Source organism: Phyllobates terribilis, unplaced genomic scaffold, assembly GCF_046119375.1.
Source record: "Phyllobates terribilis strain yellow unplaced genomic scaffold, ASM4611937v1 Scaffold_9__5_contigs__length_417890890, whole genome shotgun sequence".
In the NCBI taxonomy this organism is placed as follows: Eukaryota; Metazoa; Chordata; class Amphibia; order Anura; family Dendrobatidae; genus Phyllobates; species Phyllobates terribilis.
The window spans coordinates 280,027,869-280,053,453 of record NW_027362769.1 but is presented as its reverse complement, the minus strand read 5'-3'; the positions used below and the strand labels follow the sequence as shown (position 1 = coordinate 280,053,453).

The 25,585-nt window shown below is 47.9% G+C and overlaps 1 protein-coding gene across 3 annotated transcripts in view; it reads left to right on the top strand.

Annotated features, from left to right (window-relative positions):
- The window catches only part of VPS16 (VPS16 core subunit of CORVET and HOPS complexes), a 334,351-nt gene that overhangs the window by 275,210 nt on the left and 33,556 nt on the right, over window positions 1-25,585 (top strand). For all 3 annotated transcript variants that reach the window (XM_073647833.1, XM_073647834.1, XM_073647832.1), the window contains one exon: window positions 6,590-6,686. In XM_073647833.1, the coding sequence (XP_073503934.1) occupies window positions 6,590-6,686 (97 nt within the window). The remainder of the gene's footprint in view (window positions 1-6,589; window positions 6,687-25,585) is intronic.

The window sequence follows — 25,585 nt, the reverse complement described above, 5'->3', positions numbered from 1 at the left end:
CAAGAGTGTGCAAAGCAGTCATCAGAGCAAAAGGTGGCTACTTTGAAGAACCTAGAATATAAGACATATTTTTAGTTGTTTCACACTTTTTTGTTAAGTATATAATTCCACATGTGTTAATTCATAGTTTTGATGCCTTCAGTGTGAATGTACAAGTTTCATAGTCATGAAAATACAGAAAAATCTTTAAGAAGGTGTGTCCAAACTTTTGGTCTGTACTGTACATGAAAAGAGACACAAAGGTGTACGAGAAAGTTTGTTTAGTTTGTATATTACCAATTAGTATGAATTTACCATGCTTGGTGAAAAATAATGTGGTTATGGGAGTTACCCTTTAATTCCGCAACGCTGGCTACAACAGACCAGTCGGTCATGCCTTGCCTTTAAAAAGCTAGTGAAATTTGCAGACTTGAGGTGTTGTCTGGTTGACAGGCAAACAAAAGTGAAATCTTTCTTAGATATGAGATCCAGAGCTCTGCTCCTGTACTGCTGTGTGTAGCCATTGTCTCATTGCTGGATCAGTGTCAGAGAAGCCATTCTGGTACTTCATGTCTTCCTCATTTTCTGCAGTACAGAACAAATCACCTGCACTGTGTCCATTACATCCATAATACTAATAGTTATTACATGTTCCTCTGTATTATCCAGCTTAGGATACCTGAACTGTTCTCTCTTTGCTGCCCATCCCACTGTATGCCTGTTACATCACCAACTTATCTGGCGCTGATCTCAGCCCCCGCCCTGGGGATCAGTGTAGCTCGCAGTCTATTATGTATGCAACGCGCAGGTGTCTCTTGCTGTTATGAGCTCTCAGCGTGCCAGTGCTGGATTTTGTAGTTAGGAGCCAATTGCCAACCACAGTGACGTCAGCAGTGACACCCCATTGACAGTATAGAGTGCAAGAGAAAGACCTGCTATGTCGACGGGACGTCACAGGAAATGGTAAAATCGCCACCATGACCAGTCGCTGCACAACGGAAGAGGTAGGAACTACATACCGATAACTGCTTAGCCGCAAAGAAGAAGGAAAAAAAAGTCCCTGATAACCTCTTTAAAAGTGTATACGTGTCTTTCTAGATTATGTAACTTTAAAGGTGTTGTAAACTACTAGGACATCCCCTTCACAATCACTTTTCATTCCCCTTATAAAATAATATCTATACTAACCTGCGGTGCCAGCACCGTTCCAGATGTGTCATCACTGGCTCTTCTGGGGCTTGTTTGACATTATTATGTCATGTGAGCCCTGCGGCCAATCAGCGGCAGTTTTACTATCCACTCCATTGGACATAACTGACATCCGTAGGAAGTCAGAGCTGCAGCGGCCCTCTTACTTCCTCTGGATGTCTGATTTGTCTGAAAGAGTTAAGCAGCCGCTGATTGGCCGCAGTGCTCACAGCCACACAGTGTACCTCATGCCCTGTGTACTACATGCACTCAATAATTCCCTGGTTTGGATTCCTAAACTATGGCTCAGGAAAATGCATAACATTTTCAAAGATTTGGTTTAGAAAAGGGGCATACCAGGAATAAAACTGGACAAATTACAGGTACCTAAAGATCAAGGAGAGTTAGCATTGCCACATACCTGGCAGTATTTTTTAGCTTCCCAACTCCAGCACTTTAGAGCAGGGATGCACAACTCCAGTCCTCGAGGTCCACCAACAGTGCTTGTTTTCAGGATGTCTTTAGCATTGCACAGGTGTTGGAATCATCACCTGTGCAGGGGATTACATTTTCACTTGTACAATACTAAGGAAATCCTGAAAACATGCAGTGTTGGTGGCCCTGGAGGACTGGAGCTATGCATCCCTGCTTTATGCTTTAGAGGATGTTTGCTGGATGGGTTTCAAGATGCAGGGACAGTAGTGTTGAAATATTTAAGGGGGAAAAGGGAATTTGCTAAAGCTTTTGGAATCTCATATACCTAAGGTCACTTCAGGATGCTTTCCCTCCTTGCTTCTTATACATAAAACCTGGTGGGCCTGCAAGAAGTTACAGGGAATGTGGGACTGCTCTCAATATATTCCCATCTGGCATAATCCCTGTTTGAGGGAATTACATTTTAGATGGATTTGATACCAATTGTATCAGGATGGCCATTTCTGCTCTTTTGAACTAAAATGAACAGGAATTCAATCTGAGCAACTCTGAATTCTTTAGGTATTTACAATTAAGACATGCAGTGAGAGCACAGGAAAACCTCTAACCTCTCCGACCGCAATATTTCATATAATGAATGGGCTAACAGATCATGTGGTATGTGCTAAAACTACAAAGCACATTATTTCATTAATGTATAAGTCTCGGTTACCTGGAATTCTCGGAGATCTAATGGCTGTGGTCAAAGCAAGGTGGGAGAGGGATATGGGACATACAAGTGCTTCTCACTAAATTAGAATATCATCAAAAAGTTAATTTATTTCAGTTTTTCAATACAAAAAGTGAAACTCATATTATATAGAGTCATTCCAAACAGAGTGATCTATTTCAAGTGTTTATTTCTGTTAATGTTGATGATTATGGCTTACAGCCAATGAAAACACAAAAGTCATTATCTCAGTAAATTAGAATACTTTATAGCACCAGCTTGAAAAATGTTTTTGAAATACAAAATGTTGGCCTACTGAAATGTATGTTCAGTAAATGCACTCAATACTTGGTCGGGGCTCCTTTTGCATCAATTACTGCATTAATACGACGTGGCATGGAGGCGATCAGCCTGTGGCACTGCTGAGGTGTTATGGAAGCCCAGGTTGCTTTGATAGCAGCCTTCAGCTCGTCTGCATTGTTGGGTCTGGTGTCTCTCATCTTCCTCTTGACAATACCCCATAGATTCTCTATGGGTTTAAGGTCAGGCAATTTTGCTGGCCAATCAAGCACAGTGATACTGTTGTTTTTAAACCAGGTATTGGTACTTTTGGCAGTGTGAACAGGTGCCAAGTCCTACTGGAGAATGAAATTTCCATCTCCAAAAAGCTTGTCGGCAGAGGGAAGCATGAAGTGCTCTAAAATTTCCTGGCAGACTGCTGCGCTGACTTTGGTCTTGATAAAACACAGTGGACCTACACCAGCAGATGACATGGCTCCCCAAACCATCACTGATTGTGGAAACTTCACACTAGACCTCAAGCAGCTTGGATTGTGGCCTCTCCACTCTTCCTCCAGATTCTGGGAGCTTGATTTCCAAAAGAAATGCAAAATTTACTTTCATCTGAAAACAACAGCTAGGACCACTGAGCAACAGTCCAGGTCTTTTTCTCCTTGGCCCAGGTAAGAGGCTTCTGGCGTTGTCTATTGGTCATGAGTGGCTTGACACAATGAATGTGACACTTGTAGCCCATGTCCTGGATACGTCTGTGTGTGGTTGCTCTTGAAGCAATGACTCCAGCAGCAGTCCACTCCTTGTGAATCTCCCCCAAATTTTAGAATAGCCTTTTCTTAACAATCCTTTCAAGGCTGCGGTTATCCCGGTTGCTTGTGCACCTTTTTCTACCACACTTTTTCCTTCCACCTAACTTTCTATTAACAGAAATAAACACTTGAAATAGATCACTATGTTTGTAATGACTCTATATAATATGCGTTTCACTTTTTGTATTGAAGAACTGAAATAAATTAACTTTTTGATGATAATCTAATTTAGTGAGAAACACTTGTATATTGTCTGAGGAGTGGGAGAATGTATTGGAATCAATTAGAAGGGTGTGAATTAATACAACCCATGGGTGATCTCAATTGTTTCTGGTACATAGGGATTATAGAACTCCAAAAGCTCTATGTAAAATGGGCCTCAGAGTAGATGACTGCTGTCCTCACTGGGGGAGGGGGGAGCTGACTTGATCTATATGTTTTGGGCATGTCCTCAACTGGTTGGGTTATGGGAGAGTGTCGGTAGACTAGTTATTCAGATCTTTAGTATTAAAATCCTGCTTAGTCTAATCGTGTGTCCTGGGCCTGGTGGGGTACATTGGGGGTACATCTCCAGTGCCTGTAGCCATAGCTAAAATACCATACCCAACCAGGAAAATTATAGCTAAACACTGGTTGTGAAATGGTCCTCCCTCGTTGGATGAAATAGTTCTGTGTTTGAATAATACAATTCTGATGGGAAATTGCTAAATTTGAAAAACAATGGGTAGATTGGATTAGATGCCCAGCGGTAGTATCTGAAGTATTGGCAAACCATGTGATTTGCAATTTATTAGTACTCTGAGAAGTCTAAACTACTTTAGTGTCAGAATTACGAGATAGATAATATTGAAATCTAGTGTAATGTTTTTTTCTTTAATCAGTTTTGAGTTGTATTGTGTCATCCAAAAAGGGAGGGGGGTTTCATTGGGGAGGAGGGATTAGACAGGGAAAATTGGAATGGTTCAAATATGTAGGCAAACAGCGGGTGTATACTTCTGCAATTCATTTGTATATACTGTATATAACCTGCTTTTATTGACTGTTGTGCTTTTAATTCTGAGAACTGTTTCAATAAAAGTTACCTGATTAAAAAAAAAAGAAATATATTTACTTAAAAAAATAGTGAAGTGTTCAATACTTATTTCACCCTCTGTAGTTAATTACTTTTCCCCTTTGGTTTGTCGGAAGAAGGCATCCCTTACTTGGGGATTATACTATCTGCCTCCCTCATGATTATTAAGAAAAACTTTGACAATCTTTATTATTTACTTAAATGAGAACTTGATTTTTCTTTAGGTTTTCAAACCTAGCCCTATCATGGGTAGAAAGAGGCCAATCTTTTTAAAATGATCAAATTATCTTTCTACCAAAGAGTCTGTATCTCTTTAAATGTATCCCTTTAGGTATTCTGAATAGCCTCATACTCCATTTCAAGTATTAACATGGAAATTTATATGGGCAAATAAAAAACAAGAGTCGCTCTTGAAGCCATGTTTTATGCCCATCATTTTCTGTGATTTGGTACTCCTAACATTCTAGCCTATTGGAAAGCTGCAATTTTAGAATCCACAACGGATTGGTAATTAATGAGTGATAGATAGATAGATGAAGATTTAATTATTTTTTTTTTATAAATAGGGTTCCACCAGGCAGACTCTTGAGACTGAATATATTAGGCCTTTCTTCTATTCCCCTCTTACTTCCAACTGTGTTAGTCACTGCCTCTTTTTGGAGAACTTGGGCAATTACAAATGTGTCCACCCCCCTGTCTAAGATCTTAATCAGGTCTTTTGGATCCCATGTTCCTTACCTAAATCTGTCAACATAAGAGAAAAACAGTCTGCAGAGTTTGGCAGATATTAGCAAAGATTCCTTGCTTCTACCATTTGACATACTGGTAAAGAAGTATCCTCTTCACCGTGGATCTTTCTATCCATACCTTCAGATTATCTTCCATGTTACCTTATATATATGTGTCTCCTGTTTACCCCATTATCTCCTTAAGAAAAAAAGCTGACAAAAAAAGGCTTATTAAGTGTTTGTAAGATGCTGAATGCCCCCCCCACACACACACACACACCCTACCCCGCTGATGAGAAGTTACCTTATGTGGTCATACGGGAAGAAGAGTTGTCCCTCTCCTTCATATTAAATCAGTTGCACTCTTCCCTACTATGTTCTTAGAAAACTACTTAATGCATTACTCATTTAGAACCATTAAAGAAAATGCTAATCATATGGTAGATGGCTCACTGTATCACAGGTTATTTTTTTTGCGTTGGAAAGGCTATTTTCATTTCAGTACCCTTTGTCATGTTTGGTGGTTCTGCCCAATGGTTAATGTTTTTTGCAGAAGTCTTTAAAGTTATTTCTACAATTGGTAAGGTTGATTTTAGGGCTAACCCACATCTGGCGGTGCTGAATATAGGCTTTGAAGATATATAATTTGGTTTAAAATGGGTTAAATAGACAGTTGCACCTATTCTCAACTCAGCGACACAATGTTTAGCTGTCAAGTGGAAGTCCTCTTTAGTACCTTCATTATTTAAACTTTATGGCAAAATAAATTACCATTTCCACCATGGAACTGTTTTGACTACCCATCTTCATTTAAAAACCTAAATCCATCAGAATTGGTCATTGTGGTTCTCCTCTCCCTTAGCTGTCCTTATTATTATTGAGTAACTTCTTGTCCCAACCCTCCTCTGTGTCTCACGACCTTCTATTATTTATACCTTAAGACATGCTGGCCATTTTAGTTTTCAGTGCTATGTTAATTGACATTTTACACTTGTCAGTACATTTGAGTTGCCCTGCGTGCTGGCATTAACCTATCCATAATGGTTATTTGCACATTGTATTTCTTTACAGCAGCATCTGAGAACTTCTGTTGGCGGCTGTTAACAGCTGGTTGTCCAGGGCATCAGGTGTCGTATCCCAAGCAATTAAATATTAATAGCCTATCCTTTGGATGGGAAATGAATATAATAGGTAGTGGCTAACAACTTTAAGGCTTTTTCTAGTTCGTGGATGTACATTCAAAAGGGCAACGTACTGCAAATGTCTGTTTAGTATCTGTGTAATTCAAATTTGAATAATATTATGCTACTGAATCAGTACATGAAGAATTGCTTAAAAATGTTTCTGCTTATCTACATTTCTTTACCATCTTTAGGTATTGGTGGCTGAAGATATCTGCCCTGGCAGATCGGGAAGATTGGGAAGAGTTGGAGAATTTTTCAAAAAGCAAAAAATCTCCAATAGGATACCTGGTAACTTTTTTTAATCCTAAATTTGTCACATGCTTCAATATCTCGTTTTTTTTCACTTTGTATTAGACAAATGGTAAAACTTTCCACTTTGAGTCTGATGTAGCAAATGTTTATAGGAAGTATTATCATTTCTATTAATCTGTAACATTTCTTTATTTGGATTACTAACAGTCCGTAAAACCAGATGAGTCACGTTTTATTACTGCTCAGTAGTGTTGAGCGATACCTTCCGATATCAGGAAATATCGGATCGGATTGGATCAGGCCGATACCCAAAAATTATCGGATATCGTCGATTCCAATACCGGAAACCAATGCAAGTCAATGGGACACAAATATCGGAATGAAAATAAACCCTTTCTTTCCTTGTAGGTTAATTCTACATGAAGGAAAACAACTAACAATAATGTAGAATGTATTGGGGGAGGTGGTTGCCCAAATCGATGGGAACAGTGCTCACAGTGAAACATGAAAAGCCGGCAATTCAGCAGCGGCATACACCGGTACCCGACAATTTAGAACAGAAAGAATAGAGCTTCACACATAGATTAGATAGATAGAAACATGTCAGTCACATATATGTGAAGTACAGTGACAGTGTTGCTTACTGTACTTGTCATTTAGTGTTAAAATAAAGGATTTATTAGAAAAAAAATGGCGTGGGATCCCCCATAATTTTGGTCTCTAGCGGAGGTTAAGCAGACAGGCTGGGGCAGATGTTTGAAGCCTGGGAAGGGGGTAATACCCACGGAGCTTCCCAGGCTACTAATATCAGCCCCCAGCTGAATACCTAGCCTTTACTAGCTATTAAAATGGGAGACCCCCCCAAAAAAATGACATGGGGTCCCCCCTATTTTAATAGCTAGCAAAGGCTAGGCAGACAGCTGGGAGCTGATATTAATAGCCCAGGAAGGGTGCCATGAATATTGGCCCCCTCCCAGGCTAGAAACACCAGCCGTCAGCCGCCCCAGAAATGGCGCATCCATAGGATGCACCAATTCTAGCACTTAGGCTCGCTCTTCCACACTGCCCTGGTGCGGTGGCAGGGGGTAATAGTGGTGGGGTTCATGTCAGCACCAGCTGCCATGAAGCCCAGGTTAGTAATGATGGGCGTCTATAAGACACCCCCATTACTAACCTACAAAGTGTTAAAAAGAAAAAACACACACTACACCCAGAAAAAAATAATTTATTTGAAATAAAACACACCATTTTATTTAATTCTTAGTTTACGAAAAAAAAATAGTTACCTGTCCACGTTCCTGCGCTGATCTCCCATGCACAGCTGTCACATCTGGAGATGGTGACAGCTGTGCATGGCTGCTGTAAGCTCATACTGCCGGGAACACGTCTGCTCCCGGCAGCGTGAGACACTGACTGAGGTCACCGGAGAGCATTCAGTCAGCGCAGCTCCGGAGACCTCCTTTACGGCACTGCTGTACCGTGGGAATTTCTCACGGTACAGCAGGGCCGTAAAGGAGCTAACCGGAGCAGCGCTGCCTGAACTCCGGCGAACCCGCTTATGCAATGACGGGGCTGCTTTACGGCCCCGTCATTCTAGCGGCGGCAGCGGTTTAGAGCGGTCACGTTTTATGTGGCTGCTCTAAACTGGAGATCATTGTGGGACACTCGTGGACTACTACGGAGGGGTAAGGATAAGGTTGTGTTTTATTATTTTATATTTTATTACAGGAGATCGATGGCTTCGGGGAATTAGGTGTCTAGGTGAGTATAGGTGTAGTTTTGTTATTTTTTACTTTATTTTAGGTGGCGATCGGCGGGGACAGGTAATGTATAAACTAATTTATTTTAGGTAACCACTGGCCACCAATGAAGTGTATTTAAAATTTATTGGGGACCAAAAACAAATATATATGGGGGCATAAAAGATGTATAGGGGCAAAAATAACATATAGGGCAGTTTAAATAGCAGGATCAGGCTGATGGGAACTACTGCTCCCATCGAGCTGATCCTGCTGGCACTAGTGGACGGGGGACAAACATAGGCCGATGGGAGTAGTAGTGTCACATCGGCCTATGTCTGCCTGCACGCAGACATCGCACAGACACCGCGCACACCCGCAGACACCGCGCACACCCGCAGACATCGCACAGACACCGCGCACACCCGCAGACATCGCACAGACACCGCGCACACCCGCAGACATCGCACAGACACCGCGCACACCCGCAGACATCGCGCAGACACCGCGCACACCCGCAGACATCGCGCAGACACCGCGCACACCCGCAGACATCGCGCAGACACCGCGCACACCCGCAGACATCGCGCAGACACCGCGCACACCCGCAGACATCGCGCAGACACCGCGCACACCCGCAGACATCGCGCAGACACCGCGCACACCCGCAGACATCGCGTACACCCGCAGACATCGCGCAGACATCGCGCAGACACCGCGCACACCCGCAGACACCGCAGACATCGCGCAGACACCGCGCAGACACCGCGCACACCCGCAGACATCGCGCACACCCGCAGACACCGCGCAGACTCCGCGCACACCCGCAGACACCGCGCAGACTCCGCGCACACCCGCAGACACCGTGCAGACTCCGCGCACACCCGCAGACACCGCGCAGACTCCGCGCACACCCGCAGACACCGCGCAGACTCCGCGCACACCCGCAGACACCGCGCAGACTCCGCGCACACCCGCAGACACCGCGCAGACTCCGCGCACACCCGCAGACACCGCGCAGACTCCGCGCACACCCGCAGACACCGCGCAGACTCCGCGCACACCCGCAGACACCGCGCAGACACCGCGCAGACTCCGCGCACACGCGCAGACTCCGCGCACACCCGCAGACTCCGCGCACACCCGCAGACACCGCGCAGACTCCGCGCACACCCGCAGACACCGCGCAGACTCCGCGCACACCCGCAGACACCGCGCAGACTCCGCGCACACCCGCAGACACCGCGCAGACTCCGCGCACACCCGCAGACACCGCGCAGACTCCGCGCACACCCGCAGACACCGCGCAGACTCCGCGCACACCCGCAGACACCGCGCAGACTCCGCGCACACCCGCAGACACCGCGCAGACTCCGCGCACACCCGCAGACACCGCGCAGACTCCGCGCACACCCGCAGACACCGCGCAGACTCCGCGCACACCCGCAGACACCGCGCAGACTCCGCGCACACCCGCAGACACCGCGCAGACTCCGCGCACACCCGCAGACACCGCGCAGACTCCGCGCACACCCGCAGACACCGCGCAGACTCCGCGCACACCCGCAGACACCGCGCAGACTCCGCGCACACCCGCAGACTCCGCGCAGACTCCGCGCACACCGCGCAGACTCCGCGCACACCCGCAGACTCCGCGCACACCCGCAGACACCGCGCAGACTCCGCGCACACCCGCAGACACCGCGCAGACTCCGCGCACACCCGCAGACACCGCGCAGACTCCGCGCACACCCGCAGACACCGCGCAGACTCCGCGCACACCCGCAGACACCGCGCAGACTCCGCGCACACCCGCAGACACCGCGCAGACTCCGCGCACACCCGCAGACACCGCGCAGACTCCGCGCACACCCGCAGACACCGCGCAGACACCGCGCACACCCGCAGACACCGCGCAGACTCCGCGCACACCCGCAGACACCGCGCAGACTCCGCGCACACCCGCAGACACCGCGCAGACTCCGCGCACACCCGCAGACACCGCGCAGACTCCGCGCACACCCGCAGACACCGCGCAGACTCCGCGCACACCCGCAGACACCGCGCAGACTCCGCGCACACCCGCAGACACCGCGCAGACTCCGCGCACACCCGCAGACACCGCGCAGACTCCGCGCACAGCCGCAGACACCGCGCAGACTCCGCGCACACCCGCAGACTCCGCGCACACCCGCAGACACCGCGCAGACTCCGCGCACACCCGCAGACACCGCGCAGACTCCGCGCACACCCGCAGACACCGCGCAGACTCCGCGCACACCCGCAGACACCGCGCAGACTCCGCGCACACCCGCAGACACCGCGCAGACTCCGCGCACACCCGCAGACTCCGCGCACACCCGCAGACACCGCGCAGACTCCGCGCACACCCGCAGACACCGCGCAGACTCCGCGCACACCCGCAGACACCGCGCAGACTCCGCGCACACCCGCAGACACCGCGCAGACTCCGCGCACACCCGCAGACACCGCGCAGACTCCGCGCACACCCGCAGACACCGCGCAGACTCCGCGCACACCCGCAGACACCGCGCAGACTCCGCGCACACCCGCAGACACCGCGCAGACTCCGCGCACACCCGCAGACACCGCGCAGACTCCGCGCACACCCGCAGACACCGCGCAGACTCCGCGCACACCCGCAGACACCGCGCAGACTCCGCGCACACCCGCAGACACCGCGCAGACTCCGCGCACACCCGCAGACACCGCGCAGACTCCGCGCACACCCGCAGACACCGCGCAGACTCCGCGCACACCCGCAGACACCGCGCAGACTCCGCGCACACCCGCAGACACCGCGCAGACACCGCGCACACCCGCAGACACCGCGCAGACTCCGCGCACACCCGCAGACACCGCGCAGACTCCGCGCACACCCGCAGACACCGCGCAGACTCCGCGCACACCCGCAGACACCGCGCAGACTCCGCGCACACCCGCAGACACCGCGCAGACTCCGCGCACACCCGCAGACACCGCGCAGACTCCGCGCACACCCGCAGACACCGCGCAGACTCCGCGCACACCCGCAGACACCGCGCAGACTCCGCGCACAGCCGCAGACACCGCGCAGACTCCGCGCACACCCGCAGACTCCGCGCACACCCGCAGACACCGCGCAGACTCCGCGCACACCCGCAGACACCGCGCAGACTCCGCGCACACCCGCAGACACCGCGCAGACTCCGCGCACACCCGCAGACACCGCGCAGACTCCGCGCACACCCGCAGACACCGCGCAGACTCCGCGCACACCCGCAGACTCCGCGCACACCCGCAGACACCGCGCAGACTCCGCGCACACCCGCAGACACCGCGCAGACTCCGCGCACACCCGCAGACACCGCGCAGACTCCGCGCACACCCGCAGACACCGCGCAGACTCCGCGCACACCCGCAGACACCGCGCAGACTCCGCGCACACCCGCAGACACCGCGCAGACTCCGCGCACACCCGCAGACACCGCGCAGACTCCGCGCACACCCGCAGACACCGCGCAGACTCCGCGCACACCCGCAGACACCGCGCAGACTCCGCGCACACCCGCAGACACCGCGCAGACTCCGCGCACACCCGCAGACACCGCGCAGACTCCGCGCACACCCGCAGACACCGCGCAGACTCCGCGCACACCCGCAGACACCGCGCACACCCGCAGACACCGCGCAGACTCCGCGCACACCCGCAGACACCGCGCAGACTCCGCGCACACCCGCAGACACCGCGCAGACTCCGCGCACACCCGCAGACACCGCGCAGACTCCGCGCACACCCGCAGACACCGCGCAGACTCCGCGCACACCCGCAGACACCGCGCAGACTCCGCGCACACCCGCAGACACCGCGCAGACTCCGCGCACACCCGCAGACACCGCGCAGACTCCGCGCACACCCGCAGACACCGCGCAGACTCCGCGCACACCCGCAGACACCGCGCAGACTCCGCGCACACCCGCAGACACCGCGCAGACTCCGCGCACACCCGCAGACACCGCGCAGACTCCGCGCACACCCGCAGACACCGCGCAGACTCCGCGCACACCCGCAGACACCGCGCAGACTCCGCGCACACCCGCAGACACCGCGCAGACTCCGCGCACACCCGCAGACACCGCGCAGACTCCGCGCACACCCGCAGACACCGCGCAGACTCCGCGCACACCCGCAGACTCCGCGCACACCCGCAGACACCGCGCAGACTCCGCGCACACCCGCAGACACCGCGCAGACTCCGCGCACACCCGCAGACTCCGCGCACACCCGCAGACACCGCGCAGACTCCGCGCACACCCGCAGACACCGCGCAGACTCCGCGCACACCCGCAGACACCGCGCAGACTCCGCGCACACCCGCAGACACCGCGCAGACTCCGCGCACACCGCGCAGACTCCGCGCACACCCGCGCACACCGCGCAGACTCCGCGCACACCCGCAGACACCGCGCAGACTCCGCGCACACCCGCAGACACCGCGCAGACTCCGCGCACACCCGCAGACACCGCGCAGACTCCGCGCACACCCGCAGACACCGCGCAGACTCCGCGCACACCCGCAGACACCGCGCAGACTCCGCGCACACCCGCAGACACCGCGCAGACTCCGCGCACACCCGCAGACACCGCGCAGACTCCGCGCACACCCGCAGACACCGCGCAGACTCCGCGCACACCCGCAGACACCGCGCAGACTCCGCGCACACCCGCAGACACCGCGCAGACTCCGCGCACACCCGCAGACACCGCGCAGACTCCGCGCACACCCGCAGACACCGCGCAGACTCCGCGCACACCCGCAGACACCGCGCAGACTCCGCGCACACCCGCAGACACCGCGCAGACTCCGCGCACACCCGCAGACACCGCGCAGACTCCGCGCACACCCGCAGACACCGCGCAGACTCCGCGCACACCCGCAGACACCGCGCAGACTCCGCGCACACCCGCAGACACCGCGCAGACTCCGCGCACACCCGCAGACACCGCGCAGACTCCGCAGACACCGCGCAGACTCTGCGCACACCCGCAGACACCGCGCAGACTCCGCGCACACCCGCAGACACCGCGCAGACTCCGCGCACACCCGCAGACACCGCGCAGACTCCGCAGACACCGCGCAGACTCTGCGCACACCCGCAGACTCCGCGCACACCCGCAGACACCGCGCAGACTTTGCGCACACCCGCAGACACCGCGCAGACTCCGCGCACACCCGCAGACACCGCGCAGACTCCGCACACACCCGCAGACATCGCGCAGACACGGCACACACACTAATCATGACCGGTCTGATGGTCTGGGAGGTGAGGCTGACCTGTGCGGCCGTGGGAAAGTTCATGTGAATTCATGCAGTCAAGCATGAACTCACATGAACCCTCTGAGAGCACCCCGGCTACTTCAAATGAACAGCTGATCAGCATCAGCTGATACCTCAGCTGTTCATTTGAAATAACCGGTGGGAGAGCGCAGCATAGAACGGGAAAGCCGGCGGTGAAGTATTTTCACTGCCGGCTTCCCCGCCCGGGTCCTTCGCTCCCCACTCCTTGGTGCTGCGCTCCCCGCCCGGTGCTAACTTACGATCGGGATGTGAGGTGGCGAGGGGAGCGGAGGATTGGGGTTGGAGGCTGCGGGGAAGCAGTATGGGGCTGTGTGATTGTTTAAAAGCCGGCGGCTTTTTCCGCCCGCCGGCTTTTAAACAATCAGGAGAATTCTCCCATGCTGGGATGGCATTCTGATGACAGGCTGGATCGCAGCTGAGTGCTGCCATCCAGCTTGTCATCCTTCAGAGACACTGCAGAGCGCAGGCATTATGGGAACTTCCAATTCCGGTATTCGATATTCTAAAAGTATCGGAACTCCGATACCGCGAATATCGGCCGATACCCGATATTTCAGTATCGAAATGCTCAACACTACTGCTCAGTTTACAGCATTTTAAAACACAGATCAATGAATGTATTAATGCTTGTAAAAACGAAGTTAAAAGTTGCAAGATTATGGATCTTACTATAAGAATAATGGCAATGCACCAGCATATATGTTAATAGATCAAACATTCAAAGAAAGCTAGTCATAGCTCTGCATAATCTTATATCCTCTAAAAAAGAAAATAATATCTTGTCAAACAAAACCATAGAAGTTTAAGAATGAAGTGGTCATGATCTTCATATTGACATCCTCTACCACTCAAAAAGTGATCCACTGCCTCCATTCCCTTGTTATGGGGAATGTACAGTGCTACCACGTCCGTTCTGGCCAAAATGAACTCTTGAACCAAAATTTGGGGGAAGTTTTTTCCACATAAATTAATGTTAGGTGTACACAAGGTATAAAACATCTAAAAATATATATTAATGGAATTCTCTCACCTAATTATTTTTGTGGAGTGAAGGTGATCCTGGAGCTTGAGAAGTAATCATTCAATGGTTTCAGGGGAGCATCCAATATTGAGAAGCCCTGAGAGGCTATGCTAACCCTGAAAACCACAAAGATCCTGCCTTTAAGAGGGCAGTCCACAGCTGACCCACTTGGCGTCCCTACTGGCTCCCGACGCAATTCCTCCTAACTGGATTCATCAGGGGGTAGTGCCAGGGTCATACTGCCTACTCAGGCTCAAATTCTGGAATTGGAAAAGCAAGTTCATGAAAGCCTTATTAGTGTTGAGCGAACGTGCTCAGATAAGGTGTCTCGTGGCTGTTCGACAGCCGCAACACAGCATGGATTGCCTAACAAACAGGCAATCCCTGCATGTGTTGCGGCTATCAAACAGCCTCAAAACATGCAGCTGCGGCTACTCGAGCATAGTATTCGAGCTTGCCGAAGATACTCTGTTATCACACGAGCGTGCTCTAGTATTTTTAGGCTGTGATGCATTAGTGGGCCTCCTATGTATAGAGAAAAAAAATTGAATATTAAACGTTACAAGAACCATCTAATAGGATACTAAACAATCAGTGTAATATGCCAAAAATGATGTCTTCCTATAAAAGTATAAATGTGGGTAGCAAAAAGTGAAGGGGGCCTTAGGGAAAATTTTCAGAGAAATCAGCCATATTGTAATTGTTCGTTTAATCCCAAAGGGGTTGTGGTTCTACGCTTGAAAATCCACCATGCTTCTTTCTGCAAAATAAGTTTGTCTCAGTCTCCACCTGTTCTTGGTTCATCCACTTTGTCAATCCCTCTAAGGCTGAGTTCACACGATGCGTATTTAATGCGTTTTCGCGGCGTTTTTGCAGTTGCGTAAACGCCGCGGAAACGCATGAAAAACGCATGGTAGAAGGGCAGCAATGTTCCCCAATTGAAATCCGCATGTGCTGTGCCCATGATGCGGATTTTTCCGCAGCGTAAACGCTGCGCTCAAAAATCCGCAGCATGTCAATTAATTTTGCGTAAACGCGGCGTTTTCGCCGCCATTGACTTGCATTAGAACGCACCAATTCTGCAAGACTGCATCTGTACTTGCGTTATTGGCGCGTTCTAATGTGCGGATGGTACCCGAGTGTGGAGGAGAGGAGAGTCTCCTCCACACCCAGGTACCATTAAAAAAGCTGTAAGAGTATGTGCACACGATGCAGAAATGAAGCAGAAAATTTCTGCATCATTTCTGCATCTCCCTGGCAGAAAAAACGCATGCAGATTGTGCATGTGTTTTTCCTGTGGAATACATGCGGATTCACATGCGTTTCCACATCACCTGGAAAGTGCTTGACAACTAGGTCACACTATATAAATCCATGCAAATAGCATGGATTTATATAGTGTGACCCGTGAGAGTGTATATACTTACCTCTGATGGTCCACGCTGTCCTGCTGACACTCCATTCTCCCTCGCCGGCAACTTTGAATTGAAAGACCTGCCGACGTCAGCGTCACGTGACCCGTCACATGACTCTGACGTCAGCGCAGGTCCTTCAACTCACTGCAAGTGCCAGGAACCAAGCAGGAGCGCTGCGCGGGCCGACAGATGGTAAGTATATATATATTTTTTATTTTATTCTTGTTTTACAGCTTTTTTAATGGTACCTGGGTGTGGATGAGACTCTCCTCTTCTCCACACTCGGGTACCATCCGCACATTAGAACGCGCCAATAACGCAAGTACAGATGCAGTCTTGCGGAATTGGCGCGTTCTAATGCAAGTCAATGGCGGCGAGAACGCCGCGTTTACGCAAAATTAATTGACATGCTGCGGATTTTTGAGCGCAGCATTTACGCTGCGGAAAAATCTGCATCATGGGCACAGCACATGCGGATTTCAATTGGGGAACATTGCTGCCCTTCTACCATGCGTTTTTAATGCGTTTCCGCGGCGTTTACGCTCAAAAATCCGCAGCATGTCAATTAATTTTGCGTAAACGCGACATTGACTTGCATTAGAACGCGCCAATTCCGCAAGACGGGTCACGTGACACTGACGTCGGCAGGTCTTTCAATTCAAAGTTGCCGGCGAGGGAGAACGGAGTGTCAGCAGGACAGCGCGGGCCATCAGAGGTAAGTATATACACTCTCTCGGGTCACACTATATAAATCCATGCTGTTTGCATGGATTTATATAGTGTGACCTAGTTGTCAAGCACTTTCCAGGTGATGCTAAAATCGCCTGGAAAGCGCTTGTCAATCCACATGCGGAAACGCATGTGAATCCGGCATGTATTCCGCAGGAAAAACGCATGCACAATCTGCATGCGTTTTTTCTGCCAGGGAGATGCAGAAATGATGCAGAAATTTTCTGCTTCATTTCTGCATCGTGTGCACATACCCTTAAATAAAAAATATATATATACTTACCATCTGTCGGCCCGCGCAGCGCTCCTGCTTGGTTCCCGGCACTTGCAGTGAGTTGAAGGACCTGCGCTGACGTCAGAGTCATGTGACGGGTCACGTGACGCTGACGTCTGCAGGTCTTTCAATTCAAAGTTGCCGGGAGAACGGAGTGTCAGCAGGACAGCGCGGGCCATCGGAGGTAAGTATATACAGTCTCTCGGGTCACACTATATAAATCCATGCCGTTTGCATGGATTTATATAGTGTGACCTAGTTGTCAAGCACTTTCCAGGTGATGCTAAAATCGCCTGGAAAGCGCTTGTCAATCCACATGCGGAAACGCATGTGGAAACGCATGTGAATCCGCATGTATTCCGCAGGAAAAACGCATGCACAATCTGCATGCGATTTTTCTGCCAGGGAGATGCAGAAATGATACAGAAATTTTCTGCTTCATCTCTGCGTCGTGTGCACATACCCTAAGGCTATGTGCCCACGTTGCGGAAATGAAGCAGAAAATTTCTGCTTCATTTCCGCATGTCCTCTCCCGGAAAAACGCATGCGGAATTCCGCACGCGTTTATCACGCGTTTTCGACATGCGGAATTGCCTTGCATTTTTTCATGCATTGAATAAGGCAATTCCGCATGCGGAAACGCAAAATTAATGAACATGCTGCGAATCTTTGAACGCAGCATAAACGCTGCGGAAAAATTCGCAGCATGGGCATAGAACTTGCGGATTCTCATTGGGGACCATGGAGGACGGATTAACAAGCGTTTTACAAGCGTTTACGCTGCGGAAAATCCGCATCAAAAACGCTTGTAATCCGCAACGTGGGCACATAGCCTTAATCTTAGGGTAGGGTAGGTACATCTCCATGTGTGATGTTGATATGACAAGAGAGAGGTATATCTTGTTTACAGGTGCTTCTCACAAAATTAGAATATCATCAAAAGTTTAATTTATTTCAGTTCTTCAATCCAAAAAGTAAAACTCATATTATATAGAGTCATTACAAACAGAGTGATCTATTTCAAGTGTTTATTTCTGTTAATGTTGATGATTATGGATTACAGCCAATGAATTGTATGTGCAATGTCGCACAAATGATCTCCGACCCTCCTTCTGAACTCTCTTATTGTTTTTTCAGCAGTTTATGAAACTCATGATGCTACAGTATATGTTTCACCTGTTTCTCACTCCATTTGTGAAGGTTTTACTCTTGGTGATGTGGGAACAGGCTACACAATTACCAAAAGTGTAGCAACCCACTGTTTTAGGGGGAAGCCATGTTTCTTGTCTGGGACTGGTGAAATGACTCAGTCTGTCCTTAAGGGATCTACCCCTTTTATATGTTATGAGTGGGTCCTGGCCTATTAATTCTTTTAGATCACTATCCATTTCCAAAATAGGCCAATGATTTTTGAGAATGGTTCGTACTATTTGGGCTCCATTATCGTAAGTTGTAATGAATCTTGCCTTTCCCGTCTCCTCATTTATTTTTGTTTTTGGGATCAAAAGTTGTTCTCTTTTGGTCAATCTTGCTTCATTAAAAGCCCTATTAAGCGGTTTCTTTGGGTAACCCTTCCCTAAGAACTTCTTTTTTAAATCATCTGCTTGGTCTCCGAAGGAATTCATATCACCACAATTTCTATATACGCGTAGATACTGACTCTTTGATATTCCCTTTTTTAGCGGTAGTGGGTGATTGCTTTCCCATTTCAAGAATGAGTAGGTTGCCATCAGTTTTCTAAATACTTTTCTATCCTATCCTCGTTTTATTTTTCACAATTAAGTTATCAAGAAAGGGTAGTGAGTTCATATGTCAATTGAAAGTCCTAATGTATTATAGTTATTGTCTTTCAAAAACCAGAAAAACTCTACCTCTGTTCCCCTCCAACAAAAATATATATATATCGCGGGTCCACAATTCTATTTTATTCGTCCAAGATTCATTATTTGCTGAAAACACGATGTCTCCTCCCAGCAGCCCAGGAGCAGGTTAGCATAGGTTGGGGCACAGGGGTTCCCCATCGTCGTGACCCTTAGCTAGTGGAAAACACGCCCTCCAAAAACAAAAAAAATTATTTCTTGACAAAACCACAAAAGTTTAAGAATAAAGTAGTCATGATCTTCATATTGATATCCTGGATCACTCAAAAAGTGATCCACTTCCTCCATACTCTTATTATGGGGAATGGAGGAGTACAGTGCTGCCACGTCAATACTGGCCAAAATGAAGTCTTGAACCAAAATTTAGCCCCTCCGATAATGAGGCTTTTTACTGACTTTCTTTCCCTATGCCTGAATTTGAGCCTGATTGGGCAGTATAACCCTTTCACTTTTCCCATGAAGAATCCAGGTAGGAGGAAACACGTCGGGAGCCAGTAGGAATTTCTTAAGAAAAACCTTGAGGGTCAGCTGTGGACTACCCTTGTAAGGATGGGAGGTTTGGGGATTTCAGGGTTAGTATCTCCTCACAGGGCTTATTAGGGCTTTCTCAATATTAGATGCTCCCCTGAATCTACTGAATGAAGGTTTTCTTCCAGCTCCAGGATCACTTTCACTCCACACCTCACACCATAGTCAGGCATTTATATTAGATATTTGTATTACATGCTCATTTGGCTTGTTGGAAGACTGTCAATTTATATGTGGGTTTTTTTTAACGATGTATTAAGTTACAGTGCCGGCAAAAAAAATCTTTACACTTGCGCAGCAAAAAAAAACTTTACATATAAAATCCACATCATAATTTCACTTTTTAAAAGTGTACACAATGGGGGAGATAATAAAAAACTGTCTAATATTAAAGCTGGCTTTGTTGCAAATATCAACCAATCAATGCTCAGTTTTCACTTCTCTGGTCAAGCGAAAGCTGCACTCTCATTGGTTGTTATGTGCAGCTCAGCCAGTTTTGCTATTAGACAGTCTTTTATTATCTCCCTCACTTTTATATTATCTCCCACAATGGGTCGAAAGAAGCTTAAAATGGAAGAGAAATCCCGTGCCTTGACTCTGCTCGAGAAGGGGGATTCAGTGATTGCTGTAGCTAGAGATCTGGGAGTGTCAAGAGAAGCAATTTTCAACTGAAGCGGTTGGCGGCATTATTGCCTACTGGGATGGTACCGCAGAGGAAGTCAGGCTCTGGCGCACCTAAGAAGACTTCACCAAGGACTGATAAGCTTCTGGAGCGTGAAGTGATGTCACATCCTTCTATAACTGCCGTTGAAATAAAAAATAAGTACCCTATGCTCCTCCAGAACATCGCAACTAGGACAATTCGTCACCGCCTGCAGAAGGACCTGGGTCTACCAAGTTGCCGTGCCGCAAAGAAGCCCCTGCTCACAGCAGCAATGAAGAAGAAACGGCTTGCCTTTTGTAAGAAATATCAAGATTGGACATCTGAAGAGTGGAAGAAAGTGATGTTTAGTGATGAGAGCACTTTCAGGCTGGTCAGGGGAGGCTCAAAGGTTGTGCGTCGTCCGAGTACAGTGTCACGTTATGACCCAAAATATACAGTTAAGACTGTTAAACACCCTGACAGTGTGATGGTGTGGGGTGCATTCAGTGGAAGCATGGGCAGGGCAGGTTTGTACTTCCTTCCCAAGATTATAACTATGAAAGCAAGCAATTATATTACTGTTTTGGAAGAACACATGCTTACTTTTTGGGTCATACATCAGTGTGATTACTTTATGCATGATGGAGCCCCTGTCCACAAAGCCAAGGCCGTGAGAAAGTTTCTCAGTGACCATAACATTAACATTTTAGAGTGGCCAGGTAATTTCCCTGACCTTAACCCCATAGAAAATGCCTGAAATTTAATGAAAAACAAGGTTCAAGAGACACGACCCAGCAACATCAACAATCTAAAGGAGGTGCTGAAGACACTGTGGGTAAACATGGACTCCACATACTTAGCCAGCCTTGCTGAGTCCATGCCTAAACGACTGCAGATGGTGATAAAATGTAAGGGTGACATGACAAAATACTAATTGTAATAAAATATCCACAATAAAACACTTGAATCCACTTGAATATTAAGATTTAGTGGTTTCATTGAACTTGTAAAGATTTTTTTTGCCAGCACTGTATATTTTAATATAAAAAAAAAAAACTATCAATTCTGCTACTAAATAATAATAGATTCATTAGTGTAATTGGGGTTCAGACAGATTCTCTGTGACTTTATAGGAGATTACATCAGATCACCTATTATTAATATTTATTACTATAGCGCCATTTATTCCATGGCGCTTTACATGTGAAAAAGGGGTATACATACAAAAACAATTACAATAATCTTGAAGAAAACATGACCGCGACTGGTACAGGAGGAGAGAGGACCCTGCCTGCGAGGGCTCACAGTCTACAAGGGATGGGTGAGGATAAAGTAGGTGAGGGTAGAGCTGATCGTGCAGCGGTGTGGTGGAACGAGGGTTACTGCAGATTGTAGGCTTGTCGGAAGAGGTGGGTCTTCAGGTTCCTTTTGAAGGTTTCCACGGTAGGCGAGAGTCTGATATGTTGGAGTGGAGAGTTCCAGAGTAGGGGGGGATGCACGGGAGAAATCTTGTATGCGATTGTGGAAAGAGGAGATGAGAAGGGAGAAGAGAAGGAGCAGTTGAGGGCAGTTGTTCCTGCATGGGTGTGGTGCAAGGAAGTCCTGAGTCCTGTTCCCAGGTGAAACAAGGTGTGTAAGGAGAAAAAAGATCCAGCTATCGCCAAGGTATTATATTATAAAATATAAAAAATAAACTTATTATTGAGACATGTTAAAAACCTGGGAAACACTAGGCCTGTGCTTTTCAAGCAAAGATAGCTCTTAGTCATGGCACAAATAAAACATATATGAAGTCTTTACATATTTATATACATGACCCCACACCTGTCGTCTATAATTAATCCAAGAGCCAATAGCACAGCATAACAATTAAACAGGATAATTCTCTTAATACTCGTTACAGAACAATAAACAATAATAACATTGAATAAAGAAATATGCACAAAATGAAGACCTCATGAAAAATAGTCATTCATTAATAAGACATAATGTATTGTTGGAATTATTTTTTTATTTATTTTTTTATGATGTCTTCATTTTGTGCACATTTGTTTATTCATTGTTAGCTGAATGAGAGAAGAAAGTGACTGATTGCTCATTAAGATTTATGCAACTTCTAGAGGAAGAGAAAAAGAATCTCCAGTCTGAATGAGAAAGTAAAAGAACAGATAGAAATTACGAAGAAGTTTTCTTCAGAAACAGATTTTAGCAACAATGAACAACATTTGCAGAATATACTGGAAAGATTTCAGTTCCACATAAAGGAACGAAAGCATAAACAATATATGAGACTTGCCGGATTTTAAAGATAACAAAGCATACGTTGTCTTGAATATCAAAAGGGATATCAGGGATTTGAACTCTGAAATCTCTTCAACAGACACAGAAACGTCAGACACAGAGGTTCAGAATAAATTTGTAACCTATCGTATAGACAATTAACAGATGGGGATTCTAAGCAAGGGTCTCTCATTTATTCCTAGTTCAGATTTTGATCAATTTGAATGTATTAAGGATTTACACTTGTTCACATGAAAATTAAAATAGCATAAACTATTTGTTAAAAAGGATAGAAAGCTTTGTAGTTATTTGGCCATTCCAGAAGAACTCCTTGGAGAGGTCAGGCTACTAACTAGTGTAACAGAAGAGAAAAATAACCCTGAGGGAAAGGGACCCTTTACAACCCTAAAAAATAAGCGCACCTAAATGTTCCCCACACAAGGGGATCTGTCATCAATTGACATATTCACAAACTTGGTTTCTAGAGATTTAATGAGAGTATCAAGAAAAGATGGATTAACTAATTTCAAGTGTACGAAAGAAGAAATGCCGGGTCTGTTAGATCTACAAAGAGATTAAGATAAAATTATGATTAAACCCTCTGATGAGGGGGGAAACATAGTAATCCTCGATACCACACATTATAGACCTCTTTGCAGAACGCTTCTTAGTGACAAACAAGGTAATGAAGTCCTCCCATGGAATCCTACCCCAAAATTCAATGAGGCACTCAAAAACTTGATTACAGATGGCCTACATCTGGGCTTATTTAACAAATCAGAGTTTTTTTGCTACCAAAATACCCAGTGACGGCTACTTTTTATCATCTGCTAAAGGTGCATAACGGGTTAACGCCCCCCTTAAGGGAAGACCGATTGTCTCAGGAATAGGCATCTAGAGCCAGAATCTGGATTCTGTACAAAGACATTTCTTGTTGCACTTCAGTCCTACACACAGGATACTACTAATCATTTCCGAAAATTGGAGGGACTACATTCTGGTTCAGACTTCATTTTGGCCAGTATTGATGTGGAAGCACTGTACTCAGAGGCGTAGCTAGGGGTTCAGCTCAGGGGGGGACGAAATATCTGAGTGGGCCCCTAACTGGTAACCCAGATAACAACTATGGTGGCGGATCTTAATAGGTATAGGGGAACCTCAGTGGATGACCGCGCTGTTACTAAAAACAAATCTGTGCACAAAGATTAACAGTGAGATTACCGCTATACGGTGACCTATGGTACTAGTTATCAGTCCTGGCGACCATATAAGTTATTACAATGCAGTTATATATAGTGACTTACAGCTGATGTTCTTTGTGATGGAGGCGTTCACTTTTCCCGTCTTTTCCATCCAGCCCAGACCAATATGACATCTTCTCCAGCCAGGACTCGTCTGCAGAGATTCCAACAAAGACACATTTGGCTTCTCACAATTCCAGCACATATATTTCCAACCTGCACAAACTCCTCATCCTGCTTTCACCCCAATACTGATCTGCTGCTGCCGTATGTTCCCCTATCACTGCACCTGCTGTGTGGTACAATAATAGGGCTCCACATAGTAATGCCCACCACTGTGCCCCTTACATAGTAATAATGCCTCCTTTGTGCCCTCTACATGGTAAAACTGACCCCTAGAAACTATTAGTGCCATGTGCAAATGCTCTAAACAGGGTCCGCAAAGGGATAATGCCCCCTGTGGACATTTGAGGGTCACACTACTGAGTGCCACAATAATGCTTCTAAAGTGCCCACTTAACATTTAATAATGTCCTCCGCGTCCCCACATGTACAGTAATAATGGCCCATGAGTCCCCAGCTTCGGACATTATATCAGCAGGTGGTCATGTAAGCACAGGTCTGCAACTTGTGGTCATGTGTCAACTAGACTCTTTTGGCTTCTCTCAATTATCTTGTATTGAGAAAAGCCAAACTTATCTAGCTGACACATGCAAATAGCATACGTGTGGTCCCATGACCGCCTAATCGCATCAGTGATTCATTACAGCAGGCAAATCCACATCCTACCTTGATTTGGCAGTCTGCAGTCATGTAAAGTGACTGCAGACTTGTATCCCATGCCCGGACAACCATTTTAAAGGGAACCTGTCACCAGGTTTTTCCCATATAAAGTACAGCCATCACCTGTAAGCCCTCTGTTACAGTGCACTAGTATTCTTTATATAAGTCCCCAATCCACTCTGCAAGGCACAAAAAATATATGCCAATGACCCGTAGGTAAAGCCGGCACATGCACACTACATTACTGTGCTTTGCCCTCGGTAGAGTAGATAGAAGCGCGGCTGCACAGGAGCGGGATGGATGACACTGTGGATGATGTCGTATGAGTCATCCGCATGAAGGAGGACAGTGACCGTAAGAAGAGAGGAGGCACCAGACCAAGACCAGAGATGTCCATCGGACCATCCTGAAGGTGAGAATAATAAAAGCTCTTTTCTGTGTCTTGCAGAGGGGATTGGAGACTTACATATAACAAACTAGAGTGCTGTTAAAGGGCTGAAAGATGCTGGCTGAACATCATATGGGGAAAGCCTGGTGACAGGTTCCCATTCAAAACTTAATACAAATAATGAGCCTCTTATAATGAAATTATTGAAGGGGTTGTCCTGTCTAAAACTACAAGTCACTCTGTGACGGCAAACTTGTGAATCCTCACATCGTGCCTACTGTGTCCTGTGAGGATTTGCCGTTGCCAGGAGCAGGCACATGAATACAAGTATATGATATACTGTACATACTCCCAGCCACATTACAACTTTACAGTTTCCATCCTCACTCCATACACGTGCATTGAGCAAGGCTGTGCCCACCCTATCGGTACGTGACCAGGAGTATGTATAGCACATACTTGTAGTGCCCGCTCCTGGCAATGCAAATCCTCACAGCATGCAGTACACCCAATATGAGGATTTACAAGTCTGCAGACACACAGAGCAGCTTGCAGTTTTAGACAGGACAACCCCTTTAAATACAGAGCAGCTCATGCCATAGTTACTGTATGGGGGCTTGTTATACTAACAGGCTGGGGATTATAATAAGCCCC